The sequence below is a fragment of the Corythoichthys intestinalis genome, chromosome 9 (assembly GCF_030265065.1).
Source record: "Corythoichthys intestinalis isolate RoL2023-P3 chromosome 9, ASM3026506v1, whole genome shotgun sequence".
In the NCBI taxonomy this organism is placed as follows: Eukaryota; Metazoa; Chordata; class Actinopteri; order Syngnathiformes; family Syngnathidae; genus Corythoichthys; species Corythoichthys intestinalis.
In genome coordinates, this window is record NC_080403.1 from 15,328,072 (window position 1) to 15,342,489 (window position 14,418).

The 14,418-nt window shown below is 39.0% G+C and overlaps 2 protein-coding genes across 2 annotated transcripts; both read right to left on the reverse strand.

The window, feature by feature from the left end:
- Window positions 1-8: 8 nt before the first annotated feature.
- LOC130922204 (40S ribosomal protein S26) lies at window positions 9-1,282 on the reverse strand. The gene is made up of 4 exons (XM_057846816.1): window positions 1,117-1,282; window positions 372-549; window positions 158-288; window positions 9-86 (listed from the first exon to the last, which is right to left on the reverse strand). The coding sequence occupies exons 1-4, from the start codon at window positions 1,195-1,197 to the stop codon at window positions 51-53; spliced, it is 426 nt and encodes a 141-aa protein (XP_057702799.1). The 5' UTR covers window positions 1,198-1,282; the 3' UTR covers window positions 9-50.
- Window positions 1,283-7,556: 6,274 nt separating this feature from the next.
- Window positions 7,557-12,960, reverse strand: fkbp11 (FKBP prolyl isomerase 11). Its single transcript, XM_057846104.1, has 6 exons — window positions 12,587-12,960; window positions 12,453-12,515; window positions 10,991-11,078; window positions 10,850-10,883; window positions 10,677-10,747; window positions 7,557-8,509 (listed from the first exon to the last, which is right to left on the reverse strand). Exons 1-6 carry the CDS (start codon window positions 12,695-12,697, stop codon window positions 8,301-8,303), a joined length of 576 nt encoding a protein of 191 aa, XP_057702087.1. The 5' UTR covers window positions 12,698-12,960; the 3' UTR covers window positions 7,557-8,300.
- Between the last annotated feature and the right edge of the window lie 1,458 nt (window positions 12,961-14,418).

Sequence of the window (14,418 nt, forward strand, 5' to 3'; positions counted from 1 at the left end):
CAACTTGAAACATTTGTGAAGACTTTATTCCTTAGATGTGAAGCATTTGATTACATGGGTTTTGCAGGAGCTCTTGGTGCACCAGCCTATGAAAGAACATAAAAAATTAAGGTGTTTGCAAAGCATTAAAAGCAGTCCTTTGACAAGAGTTACTCACATTGGGCCTGAATCTAGGTGGTGGGGTGCGGTCTTTCCGGGCCTCACAGGAGCGGTTCCTCACCACTTTGCTGTGGATGGCGCAGCTGACACAGTAGTGCAGCTTCACATAGAGCTTGGGCAGAACATATGCTGCAAAGAGAGATGGGTGCAGATACATTATAGCAGTGCCACATGTATCGCTATTAGTGATAGGGATAGGAAAATGTACTTACAGTCAAAGACACTAGCCTCAGAGATGTCTCTCACAGCTGCAGCCTCCACAATGTTCCTGATGACAAACTTCTTGATGGCCTTGTCCTTGGGGACGCAGCGAGCACAGTTGGTACAACGGATGGGCTGCACGTGCCCACGGCCCTTCTTGGCACGACCGTTATTCCTTCTCTTCTTAGTCTGAAATCCAAAGGACAATACATTTAGTTTTATTTTGATATGTAACTTCAATACTCATTAAGTGGCTCAGACATGATCTAGATTTTCTTATAGTATACATTTAAATATGTACTGTACGAACACACCAACTCCTAAGTTTTATTTACCAGGACATATTTTGTCGCTATGACGTCACTCTTGCTGTTTAATCTCAATGTGCTAAAATTGTAGTTTATAGAATTGCCGCAAAAATTATACGAGGTATCATTGAGCCATATTTCTGTTTTAATAGCGACAGTCATGATACGTAAATTAAAATTCGTCTTGTAAGCTTAATCAAATCAGAGTCAGCTACGGCCAACTATCTGCATTAGGAACACATGCACGGCGATGCTAGCCCGCTAACCGCTAGCATTTAGGCCCGGGCATATTTTAAAACACTTCAGTGGACAATAACGATAATATACTACGATGTGGCGGATTTTTTGTGATTTTATCAACTACGGATGACCAACGTCGAGTCACTCTTTTGTGAACAATTGGGTTTATTTCGTTTTTGCCGAACGACTCCCGTTGTGGAAAACTCACCATGTTGCACGGGAAGCTGAAAAGAGGAGCGGAAAAGGTTGTCCCGTGCAAAGTAGCGCATTTCCGCTTAAACCTAGACATTAATTATTCTTTACCAGACGTATACAAAATGTCATGGTGTAAATTTATGCAATATTTCTTTTTTTTTTTTAACTATATGATTTAATTATATTGTTGATTCCATTATATAATGCAATTTTTTATGCGGAAGGATATACACTGTGCGCGCATGCGCCCATCGACGGTTTGTTGTAACCAGTTATCAACTCAAAAAACTAGTGCCGTGACCTGGCTTGCGTACCCTGACCACGTGTATGAGCTGAGGAAAACTCCAATTTTAGAAGAAGAGTAAAAATCGATTTAGTAATACATAATGTGGCAACACAGCTGAGATGTCAGACTGATCTCACATGTTTTGCTCAGCATTTCTTTCGGCCAATTACTGTACTCCATATTCAATGTATCAGCCAACACAATTTAGATTTATCAATACTTTTTCGGTCAATTAAACGGTTGCTCTTTTTGTACAAGCGATGTTTTTTGCTTTTAATCATTTTAATGGATAACAATGCAATTATGTTGCATATCGCTACAGTGCTATGGAGGTAGATTTGTGTCTTTATTATTCAATCAAAAAAAAGTTGCTTCGATCAAATAAAAAGTTGCTTCAATCAAAATATATACTTTCAATCGAAGAAAACGTCACTTCAATCAAAAAAAATGTGTTTGAATGCAAAAATGAATTTGAAACTCAAAAAAATATATTTGAAAACTATTTTTCTTTGATTGAATTTTATTTTTTTGATCAAAGTCAAGTTTTTTTTAATTGAAACACCATTTTTGATTGAAGTCATGTAATTTTCCGTTTGGACCACATTTTGGCTAGGACATTTGTGTCTTTATTATTCAATCAAAAAATAAATTGCTTCAAACAAAAAAATATATTTTCAAAAGAAAAATCACTTCAATCAATTTTTTTTTTTTAATCAATCGTAGAAAAAAAGGTTTGAATGTGAAAAAATATTTGAGACTCAGAAATTCGCATTTGAACACTTTATTTTTCATTCAAACTGTTTTCTTTAATTGAAGCAATCCTTTTTGTGTTTGAGCCATATTAGGGGTAGGACATTTGTGTCAAAATCATTCAATCGCAATAAAAGTTGCTTTAATCAAAAAACTGTTTTTAATCAAAGAAAAAAATCATTTGCAAAAACTTTTTTTTTTTAATATATTTTTTATTTGAAATATATATATTTTTTTATTGAAGTGTCACTTTTTTTGAAAAGCAAAAAGTTTTAAACTCTTTTTTTTTTTCAAAGTGGAAAAAGTTTTGAACACACTTTTTTTTTTGAAGTGGAAAAAGTTTTGAAGGCACTTTTTTTCGATTGAATCATTTTGACACAAAGATTCTCCTTCAACGCTAGTTCCGGTGTGTTTGATTGGCAGGTAGCTACGCCAATGACATAAAAGTATGAAGCAAGCATAATGGCCACCAGGGCTCCATCCAGCCATCGGAGTCTGTTGGAGTCTAAGCCGAATATAGGGCACCGGTACGGGCGTGTGACATCGGCATTTCACCGGAGTACCTGCAACGGTACGGTGCCCTGTCGTGGCACACTGGTCGGACCCCGATATCACCCCCCAGGCGCGGAGGCCGGCTGTCGAGTGGACGCCCCGCGAATGACACGGTACTCATTCAAAGCTGAAGCGATGGGGCTGCCGGCGTGGACGCCGGCGACTCGCCGGTAGTCCACTCGCTTACTGGGCAGGCTAGTGTCGGGCCAGTCGCCGACCACTCCCGTACCGGCGCGTCGCGGACACTCCGGTTGGAACCAATTGCCAACCGTCACGTCAGGGCAGCGGGTGAAGTTCCCCGTGTTAAATCACATTAAGCAACAGGGCACCGTACTCCGGTGAAATGCCGATGTCACACACCCGTACCGGTACCCTATAGAGCCTACCCACCGACGTCATAAAACCACGTGCTCGCTGTATGGTTCCGCCCACTTGTCCATCATTTTGTCTCTGTATTAGCATTGGTTTCAATTGATCGAGGAATTTAAAATGCATTTCATGGAAGACCCGGTGCTTTCGGATGCCGTAAACTCACTGGATGTGTTGCATAAAAGGCGTTATGTGGAAAAGCTTCGTTCTATACAGTCGCCAGATCCATATTTGATGCCTAAATCGATGATTTTTGACTGGCTGCCTTCACCGTCTCTGCCTGACCCTGATATTTACAACTATCTTGTCCACACAAAATCAGCCTATTCTCACGAAAGTTTGAAAAACTTTAAGAGCTTGGAGGCTTATAAATGCTACATTGCTGGTTGGGTGAAACAGGTCCTCGTACACGAAAATTCGGCAGGAATCTTGTGCTCGGAAGGTGAGTTACGAAATTTTCAATTCAAAATCTTTTGTTCTTGCTAACATCCACTGTCAAGTCTAATGTATTTCATGTCATTTGTCAATGGAGCTAGGGCTTTTAATGTTTATATGGTTTAGCGATAGCACTCACTACATACATACGTGTATGTTGTCGGCGATTAGCCTAGCAATGATCTTAATTGTGGTTGTCAGCCCAAAACCCTCTAAATATATATTAAATGCATCTTACCAGATATAAAATGACTACTACATAATCTGTGGTAATCGTTTGGAGCCCAGTTTTCTCGTCGAATTGCAGCAGCCCATCTCGCTCTCTCCTCTCCGTGTCTCTCGGAATCCGGTAGAACTTCAAGTCTCTGTTATCTGTTCTCTGTTATTGCAACCGACCGCCACACACGCCTTCACCATTTTGATTATTAATGTTAACGAGCAGAAAAACACGTCGTAAATAGGAGGAATGTACGTAGCCGTAACAGGTCAACACGATGTGTTGCCGGACAAGTGGGCGGCACCAGTCAGGAGAGCGGAGTTGTGACGTCACGTGGGTAGGGTCTATACGTATATTCGGCTTAGACTCCAACAGACTCCGATGGCTGGATGGAGCCCTGATGGCCATTATGCTTGCTTCATACTTTTATGTCATTGGCGTAGCTACCTGCCAATCAAACACACCGGAACTAGCGTTGAAGGAGAATCTTTGTGTCAAAATGATTCAATCGAAAAAAAGTGCCTTCAAAATTTTTTCCACTTCAAAAAAAAAAAGTGTGTTCAACAACCTTTTCCACTTTGGAAAAAAAAAAAGAGTTTAAAACTTTTTGGTTTTCAGAAAAAGTGACACTTCAATAAAAATATATATATATTTCAAATAAAAAATATATTTAAAAAAAAAAAAAGTTTTTGCAAATGATTTTTTTCTTTGATTAAAAATAGTTTTTTGATTAAAGCAACTTTTATTGCGATTGAATGATTTTGACACAAATGTCCTACCCCTAATATGGCTCAAACACAAAAAGGATTGCTTCAATTAAAGAAAACAGTTTGAATGAAAAATAAAGTGTTCAAATGCGAATTTCTGAGTCTCAAATATTTTTTCACATTCAAACCTTTTTTTCTACGATTGATTTAAAAAAAAAAAAATTGATTGAAGTGATTTTTCTTTTGAAAATATATATTTTTTTGTTTGAAGCAATTTATTTTTTGATTGAATAATAAATACACAAATGTCCTAGCCAAAATGTGGTCCAAACGGAAAATTACATGACTTCAATCAAAAATGGTGTTTCAATTAAAAAAAACTTGACTTTGATCAAAAAAATAAAATTCAATCAAAGAAAAATAGTTTTCAAATATATTTTTTTGAGTTTCAAATTTATTTTTGCATTCAAACACATTTTTTTTGATTGAAGTGACGTTTTCTTCGATTGAAAGTATATATTTTGATTGAAGCAACTTTTTATTTGATCGAAGCAACTATTTTTTTGATTGAATAATAAAGACACAAATCTACCTCCATACAGTGCTGGCCAAAAGTATAGACCCTACCCACCGACGTCACAAAACCACGTGCTCGTTGTATGGTTCCGCCCCCTTGTCCGTCATTTTGTCTCTGTATTAGCATTGGTTTCAATTGATCGAGGAATTTAAAATGCATTTCATGGAAGACCCGGTGCTTTCGGATGCCGTAAACTCACTGGATGTGTTGCATAAAAGGCGTTATGTGGAAAAGCTTCGTTCTATACAGTCGCCAGATCCATATTTGATGCCCAAATCGATGTTTTTCGACCCACTGTCTTCGCCCTGTCTGCCTGACATCTGCTACGCTGATATTTACAACTATCTTGTCCACACAAAATCAGCCTATTCTCACGAAAATTTGAAAAACGTCAAGAGCTTGGAGGCTTATAAATACTTCGTTGCTGGTTGGGTGAAACAGGTCCTCGTCCACGAAAATTCGGCAGGAATCTATCTTGTGCTTGGAAAGGTGAGTTACGAAATTTTCAATTCAAAATATTTTATTCTCGCTAACATCCACTGTCAAGTCTAATTTATTTCATGTCATTTGTCAATGCAGTTAGGGCTTTTTATGTTTATATGGTTTAGCGATAGCACTCTCACTACATACATACGTGTATGTTGTCGGCGATTAGCCTAGCAATGATCTTAATTGTGGTTATTTGTCAGCCCAAAACCCTCTAAGTATATCTTAAATGCATCTTACCGGATATAAAATGACTACTACATAGTCTGTGGTGATTTTTTGGTGCCCAGTTTTCACGTCGAATTGCAGCCGTCCATTTCGCTCTCCTCTTTGGATCCCTCGGAATACGGTAAAACTTCAAGTCTCTCCTTCCATCTTCTCTGTTAGTGCAACCAACAGCCACACACGCCTTCACCATTTTGATTATTAATGTTAAGGAGCAGAAAAACACGCCGTAAATAGGAGGAATGTACGTAGCCGTAACAGGTGAACACTATGTTTTGACGGACAATTGGGCGGTACCATTCAGGAGAGCGGAGTTGTGACGTCACGTGGGTAGGGTCTATTGGCACCCCTGCAATTCTGTCAGATAATGATCAGTTATTCCCCAGAAAATGATTGCAATTACAAATTCTTTGGTAGTAATGTCTTCATTTATTTTGCTTGCAGTGAAAAACACAAAACAGAATGGGGGGAAAAAAATCTTTTTCATTTTACACAAAACTCCCAAAATGGGCCAGACGAAAGTATTGGCACCCTTTGAAAAATCATGCGATGCTTCTCTAATTTGTGTAATTAACAGCACCTGTTACTTGCCTGTGGCAGATAACAGGTGTTGGCAATAACTAAATCACACTTGTTGCCAGTTAAAATGGATTAAAGTTGACTCAGCCTCTGTTCTGGGTCCTTTTGTGTACCACATTGAGCATGTAGAAAAGGAAGAAGACCAAAGAACTGTCTGAGGAATTGAGTAGCAAAATTGTGAGGAAGCATGGGCAATCTCAAGGCTATAAGTCCTTCTCCAAAGACCTGAATGTTCCTGTGTCTAGCATGTGCAATGTCATCAGTAAGTGTAAAGCCCATGACACGCTGGCTAACCTCCCTAGATATGGATGGAAAAGAAAAATTGACGAGACATTTCAACGAAAGATTGTGCCGATGGTAGATAAAGAACCTCAACTAACATCCAAATAAGTTCAAGCTGTCCTGCAGTCCGAGGGTACAAAAGTGTCAACCTGTACTGTCCGTCGGCGTCTGAATGAAAAGGGACTCTATGGTAGGATACCAAGGAAGACCCCAATTCTGACCCAGAGACGTAAAAAAGCCAGGCTGGAGTTTGCCAAAACTTACCTCTCTCGTCAGATGAGACATAAGTAGAGCTTTTTCAGAAAAGGCATCAACATAGAGTTGACAGGAAAAAAACGAGGCCTTCAAAGAAAAGAACACGGTCCCCACAGTCAAACATGGCGGAGGTTCCCTGATGTTTTGGGGTTTCTTTGCTGCCTCTGGCTCTGGACTGCTCGACAGTGTGCATGGCATTATGAAGTCTGAAGACTTCAACAAATTTTGCAGCATAATGTAGGGCCCAGTGTGAGAAAGCTGGGTCTTCCTCAGAGGTCATGGGTCTTCCAACAGAACAATGACCCAAAACATACTTCAAAATGCCCTAGAAAATGGTTTGAGAGAAAGCACTGGAGACTTCTAAAGTCGCCAGCAATGAGTCCAGACCTGAATCCCATAAAACACCTGTGGAAAGATCTGAAAATGGCAGTTTGGAGAAGGCACCCTTCAAATCTCAGAGACCTGGAGCAGTTGGCCAAACAAGAAAGGTCTAAAATTCCAGGAGAGCATTGTAAGAAACTCATTGATGGATACCAGAGCGGTTGTTCACAATTATTTTGTCTAAAGGTTGTGCTAACAAGTTATTAGGCTGAGGGTGCCAATACTTTTGTCCGGCCCATTTTTTGAGTTTCCTGTAAAATAATAATGATTAAATTTTTTTTCATTCTCTTTTGTTTTTTCATAGCAAGCAAAATAAATGAAGATATTACTACTAAAACATTTGTAATTGCAATCATTTTCTGGGAGAAATTGAGCATTATCTGACAGAATTGCAGGGGTGCCAATAATTTTGGCCTGTGTGTGTGGCCTGACTGTATACTATAAATGAACAACATTAGCTTTACACTTCCCTATTTTGATGTATGACCTCTAAGGCTACTTTGTGGTACAGGATCACTCATACACGCATTTACTTTTGAGAGATCTGACTTCATCGTCTGAAGAGGAAAAGAAAAAGACAAAAATCCCCATACCAGAGTGTTTAATTAGAACAAGGATTTAATTTTCCCCATTTTTATAACAGACACAAGTCTAACACTGAGGCGGTCAAAGGCAGAGTGTAAAACACCATGTCTAAAATAATAAGAAAAAAAAAACATTTTTTAAAGTTTAATTCAAAATTGTTTGAGTACAAATCAATAGCCAGGCTAACAAATCAGCCAAAATGACAGATTGTAACTCAAACATGCAGTCCAATAAAACAAATTCATCTTTGGATTGGAAAATGTGTTGTTTTTGTCTGTCTGTTGAATTTTTTACGTGTTGAACAGTTAAGTATATGGAGGATAAAAATTTGTCTGAGATGCAACATCGAATAGGCAAGAGAAGATCACTGAAGCTGCAAACTGTACAATCAACATCCGATAAATGAAAGATTTGAATTCCAGGTATACCTTTACAAAGTGATGTTTTACAAAGTCAACACAAAGAGAACACATTTCAAAAATATTGATTTAAATAGTTCTTTGTCCTGTCCTTATTTCTTTTTGCTTTTCTTATCCTTTGACTTCTTTTTGCTGGGTTTTGAGTCTTTGGCCTTGTTGTAGAGGTAGAGTCCCACCAAGCCGAGTAGCGTGGGCACCAGTGCCAAACAAACGAGGGGGAACACATCATTCACCATCTTCTGCCAAGGTGTCTGCTGTGTCAACGAGATGACCTCCACCTCGAATTCAAGAGGAGCATCACCTAAAGCACATTGAGAACAACATACTGTAATAACTGGAAGTGGAACACTTCAAATAATGTATATGTTCTTTAAATTCATGGGATTAGCAATCTGTGGGTTCTAACATTAAAACCTACTAAGTGTTAGAGACACTGAAAAAATACCATATTTTCTAATAGAAATGTCCTTTTGTTTGCCAGCTGTTTAACCCACTACATGCTTTGCACAAATAGACTCCTCCACGTGTACATAGCGAAAAGCTGCCCGTTCCATTCACTCTTAAATACAATGATTGCCACAGCTCTGTGTTCACACTGTCTTATGCAGCTTGCTTACTTCCGGCTGTTCTTGAACCAAGCCTTTTTTACTCACTAGCTGCTCCACTTCTCTTTTCATTTAAGGAAGTGCATTATATTATTTGAGCACAGTCTTCCACATCAGATTACAAGACGCAGCAAAGTCTGTAAACTGTAGGTGTCTGCTTATGTTCACAACTTTGAAGGTAAATAAGCACACAATAGTTTTCATGTTTACCATGCATTACCTTAGTGGTTAGCACTAATGCTATCCAATGTAAAATTAGTTTTATGTAAAGTATTGTTTTAAATGGTTATATACCCATTTTAAACGAGGAATCAGCAGTCATTACCGTTTGAGGTTCAGTGAAGCTTTTTTCTTTAATATATTATTTATTTAATTTTCTGTTCAGGAAGAATAAAGCAACTGAAAATTGAAAATGAAATGAAAATGTTATTTAAGATTTATTGGCTTTTAATTTTTTTTTTTTTTCAACTTTTGTATGAATAAATAGCTTTTTATGACATAATATTTACTGACGGGATTTAATGGCGCGTTAACAAAATGGAAAAGAATTGGTGAACATAAGTCGTATTCCTTTGAATAGCGTACCGCACGAATGCTATTTTTAGACCGTGATGTCGCCATCGTAACGCGGAAGGGGGACATTATAGACACGCCCTCGTATACATCCATATTATATCTGCTTGTTTTCTCCACTAATCTTTCAAAAAAGAACATGGCGATGAAAGACTGCTGCTATGGAACTTGTAAAAACGACTTTAGATATTACGACATATGAAGGATATTTTCTTCATACGATTCCCGAAACCAAAAAACTCGGAGGAAAAAAATGTGAAGAATGGATCAACTTGCACAGACGTCCAAAAGACCAGTTTAATGCCAGCAAGGTAAAGCCATTCACATTTCATATGCAATAAACATTTTGTTGGGGGCTGTGGTCCTTCAGAGGTAAGCCATTTTGATATTTTTACTTATTTTTTTCGCGTGGCGTTTTGCCATGCTGCTTCTGTCTTACAATGAATGACCTAAAAAAATTAAAATTTTATCTGAATGCCACTGTTACCTTTTCTTTTGTAAAAACAACTTTAGTAAGGGGGAAGTGTAAATAAATTATAGAATCAAGATTTGTTATTAATGAAAAAATTTACATTGTTTGTTGGCAGTCACTGAGTAGCAGTTGTGAACGCTACACAAAAAAAAAAAACAATGTAAATTGCCCCCAAGAACGGTCAGAGACTTAAGACAACCAGAGGACATAATATATAGGAAAGACAGGGCATATGGTGGTAAAGGAGAGATTGTTGAAACAGGAGAACGTCATTGTCAGTGGCGTAAGGCAATGCACACAAGAACAAGGTGACGATAAAAATGCTAACTCTGGATCAGGTCGGTTCGTGTTTTTTAGCCCTAGATGCTCAATTCATCTCTTTAACTGAACATTTCTATGTTCTTTCACATCTTTACAGGTGAATTTGGCACCAGGGACATCATTTTAGGACAGAATTGGTAGGTTTAGCTCAGTAAACATCTCGTTCGTGCACTATTTCCATTCATTCACTATTAGGGACAAACAGGAGGTTGACTGCCTCACCACAATTACTAATGTCATGAATATTAATGAGCAAAAGTGACGTATTGCTTGTAGTACGCCATTCGCAGTCTCGCTACATACAAAAATGAAACTTAAGTTTATTGTTACTAGTTTTTCCCAATTTTATCTGAATAAATGTCTTTCATTGGCTAGGAAAATCACAAAAATTAGAGTCAGTAACATTTCTTTTACACAGCCGTACAAATCCTTTAGATATCATTGTATAATATAATGTAGTGCATGGATAAAATGCATGTGTTTTGTGTAGTCTGTACCTGGAATTGTAGGAGGGTAACCTTTCTTTCCATAGGCAAGGTGAGATGGAATAGTGGCTTTGATTTTTTGCCTGAATGAGAGTGGAGAGGAAACTAACTAAGCAAGAAGTAAATACATTCGCATTATTATCTCATAGTATTACAATTTTTTTTTTTTTTTTTTTTTTACAAACCCTTCACACACGCCGATCAAGCTTTGTTCCAGTCCTAAGAAGAAATAAAGGCAAAGTCAATTCCCAAAGTAAGCAAACTTTCTTACAGTTATGTCATGCGTTTCACTGTATTCAAGTCAATGAGTTGAGCTCTTCACCCACCAGAAATGACTGTCCTCTTCCCCAACTCGACAACAAGTGGGTCCCGAGATAGCGAGGAGTCGATGACCTTGCCATCCATCAGTTTACCCTGGTATGCAGAAGAAGAACATTGTTAATGATTCAAAGAAATTAGCGGAAAGGCCCCTGTAGGAAAAACTTTCCCCACCCCGCTGAGAAAGCTGACAGATGCTGCCGTCAAGATACCATGCTGGTTAGAATATTACAATCTGGGAGTTCAATAAACAGTTTTAACTAAACACTGTTCTCTTTTGAAGAATTGTTCACTGCTATGGCATGCCACCATATCTGGCATTTGGAACTCAATTTTTTGCTCAGAACATAAGACCAAGAAAATAGACTGAGTAACAGCTTGTATCTTGAACTCTTTCAGATACAGTGGTCTCTACAGTGGTCAGCTATTTAAAGGTTGACACTTAAGACATATATCCCTATAAAGAGCAAGTGACAATTAAAAAAAAAAAAAAGATTCTTTAATAACTATAAATAAATTCATAAATTAAGATAATGTTATTTAAAAAATGAAATTAATGATTAAAAACAGAAATACACACTGGTGACAGCCCCGAGTAACAGTCTAAGGTTGATTCCTCCCATACCCCCTATAGTGTTAACTCATCGGATGCCATTGATGGTGAAAGACTGGCTGTGAATGTTCATTTTTCAGTGCCATTGACGGTGGTTGACGTCCAATCCATTATGACTGGGAGGGGCCTCAATGGCAGCCAATGAGTTAAATGTATGCCCTGCGAGGGTTAAAAAACAATTGAAAGGGTTAAAAACTCGAGATGCCATTTCATTTCACTTTATAAACTAATATTTACAGATTTTTGCCGTGGTCGCAGACAAACTTCTCATAAAAAAAACATGAATGGGACGGAAAAGTGATTCTGAGAATTGAGGCTTGATTCTTGGCTCTGGCCTTCCCATGTGGAGTTTCTGTGCTTTCATCACTCTCATCTGGATGCACAGTCTTCCTCCCACCTTCCCCAAACCACTCGTGAGGTCAATTGAAGGCTGGAAATTGTCCATGGCAATGAATCTGATTGTGGATGGTTTTTGGGAATTTGGGAAATCTGCAATCTGAAATCACTACACGGCACTGTATCAATTTGAATGCGAGTGAATGTCTGCAATCTGATTAGAAATGAAGCAACACTGACGTAACGAGTGGTTGATTTCATTAGTGTGATTGTGCAGATTAACACTGAATGTGCGTGTGCACCAATGCAGTCAGATAGGCTAGCCAGCCTGGCAATGTGAACGTGTGGATGATCTGCTCTCGTGTTATTGCTGACGTGTTGCACACAACGGCCCCCTGCACACGCTGCACATCAGCGGTCGACCAGTATCTCAATATCGAGGCTTACCTAACACACCAAATAGCATATTTAGCTAGAACTGTGTTGATCACTATTCGTGCAGTGATTTAATTGCATCCTACCGTGTAGTGGATCTGCAACGTGTCGCCCATCGTGGAGAGAACGGTGCAAGTTTCGGGTTTCATCTTAGGGCAAAAGAGTTGACTGTTAGTCTTGCCTTTCTTCAAATGCATCGTTTATGTTGCGTGGAACTCACCAAGGTCTCCACCTGGAGCTCTTCGGCTGCATTGTCGTCGTCGTCGCCTCGAACGAGTCCCCCAGTGAGCGTGAAAGCCGCCAGCAGCAGCAAAACAAAGCTGCCCTGCATTGTGAACTTTAGCGGAGGAGGGAAAAAAGCCGACGCGAAACAGCAATTTCCGTGGGTTTCCTAGAGCAATCCGTCGGCCTGGGCCCTCAGGTGGAAAATGTCTGTGCTCTGGCCAATGCTGATGTGTTAGAAAGCCTGCAGAGATAAGACCGTGCAGCCCGTGGACGTTGGCCCCCAACACTTGGCTCTGTGGGACGAGCCCGCCTCAGCTCAGACCTTCCGCTATCATCACACATCTGCACATCAGCAAATGAGCTGCTGATCCTGGCGTACGCTGGGGGGCGCTGTTGTGCTTGGGCGCTGCCACGTAGCCGTCTTGACCTCATGTGCAATTTACTGAGAGCGAGATTGGGAATAACCCATAATTGCATAATTGCAGTGGTGTTACCAGGATGCCAGGTGTGGGTGGGCATTAGTCTTACCTGAGGGGGCAAAAAAAAACTACAATGCTCAAGTAGGTCGAAATCCAGCGTAGGGCTACTGCACTTTAAAACATGTTTTGATTTCTCCTTGAGATTACTGTTGTTGTGATTTGGTCTAAACAAATAAAAATTAATTTGATTTTATTTGACTTAGAACAAATCCATAACTGAACAGTATGGACATGTAGGTGACAATGTTTTTGTTTTTAGGTAACCTATTGAAGTTCCTCGGTTTTATTATTATTATTATTATAGTTATACTTTGTTCCGCAGCCCCTTTAAACTCAATGTGACCCCCCCTTAGAATGCTTCAAAAGGCACCAAAATCGGCAGGCAGGTCAAAACAGGTGCAATGTTTGATACCGTGTAAAGACAAATTCCAAATACAGTACACTATGTAGCGCCCCCTAGCAGTCATTCTTTGTCCCGCCGACGCTTTGAACCCTACTTTGAGCCCCACAGAATGCTTCAAAACTCGCCAAACTCAACAGCCAGGTGAACACTGGTAAAAACTTCGATTAAAAAAAAAAATAATAATAATAATAAATAAAAAAAAAGGCGTAAATGTGCGTAGCGTCCCCTAGGAACAAAAACAACTTTTCATTTAATTTTTTTTTAAGGTGAAAGAGGAGGTAACAACGCAAAGATTAAAGCTTAGAACACATCAGTACTATATGAATGGGATACCATACGTGGCGCCCAGACTGCCGTTAGTATTACATCCAGATTTCTTTGGGTGGGCAAAGCGTGTCCGTGGGTGGGCACTGCCCCCATCCTCTTGTGGTAATATTTTCCCCTGCAAGTCAATTGATGTCAAGCTGGACGACCTAAAATTTATCAAATTAATATGCATGCATACATGCATTTATCGATCTATTTGATTTGAGTGTATTTTAGTGTGATAGTCGTGACGTCAGCCGATTTTGGGCGCAAGCGTACTTCCATTTATCAGCATCTAGAAGACTGAAATATTGCATATACACAGGGGTGAAAGTGGCTAGAAATTCTTGCCGGAACTCCCCGACGTGAAGGTCACCACGAAGCCAGAAATTTTATTTATTTATTTGTTTATTTTTTCCTTTCATTTTGCAGGGGGTCAAACCTCTTAAACTACTGAAATGCAAAGAAAACTGTTTTAGTACAGTTATTTCTATAACACATACAAAAACTGATTTTCGTTCAAATTTGTATTTTTTCAATGATTTGCAAAATAAAAGTTAACAAAAACAGCAATAACCCCAACCTCCATCTCCTAATTTTTATTTTCCCTCATTTCCTCGCATAATAAATTCCAAATCT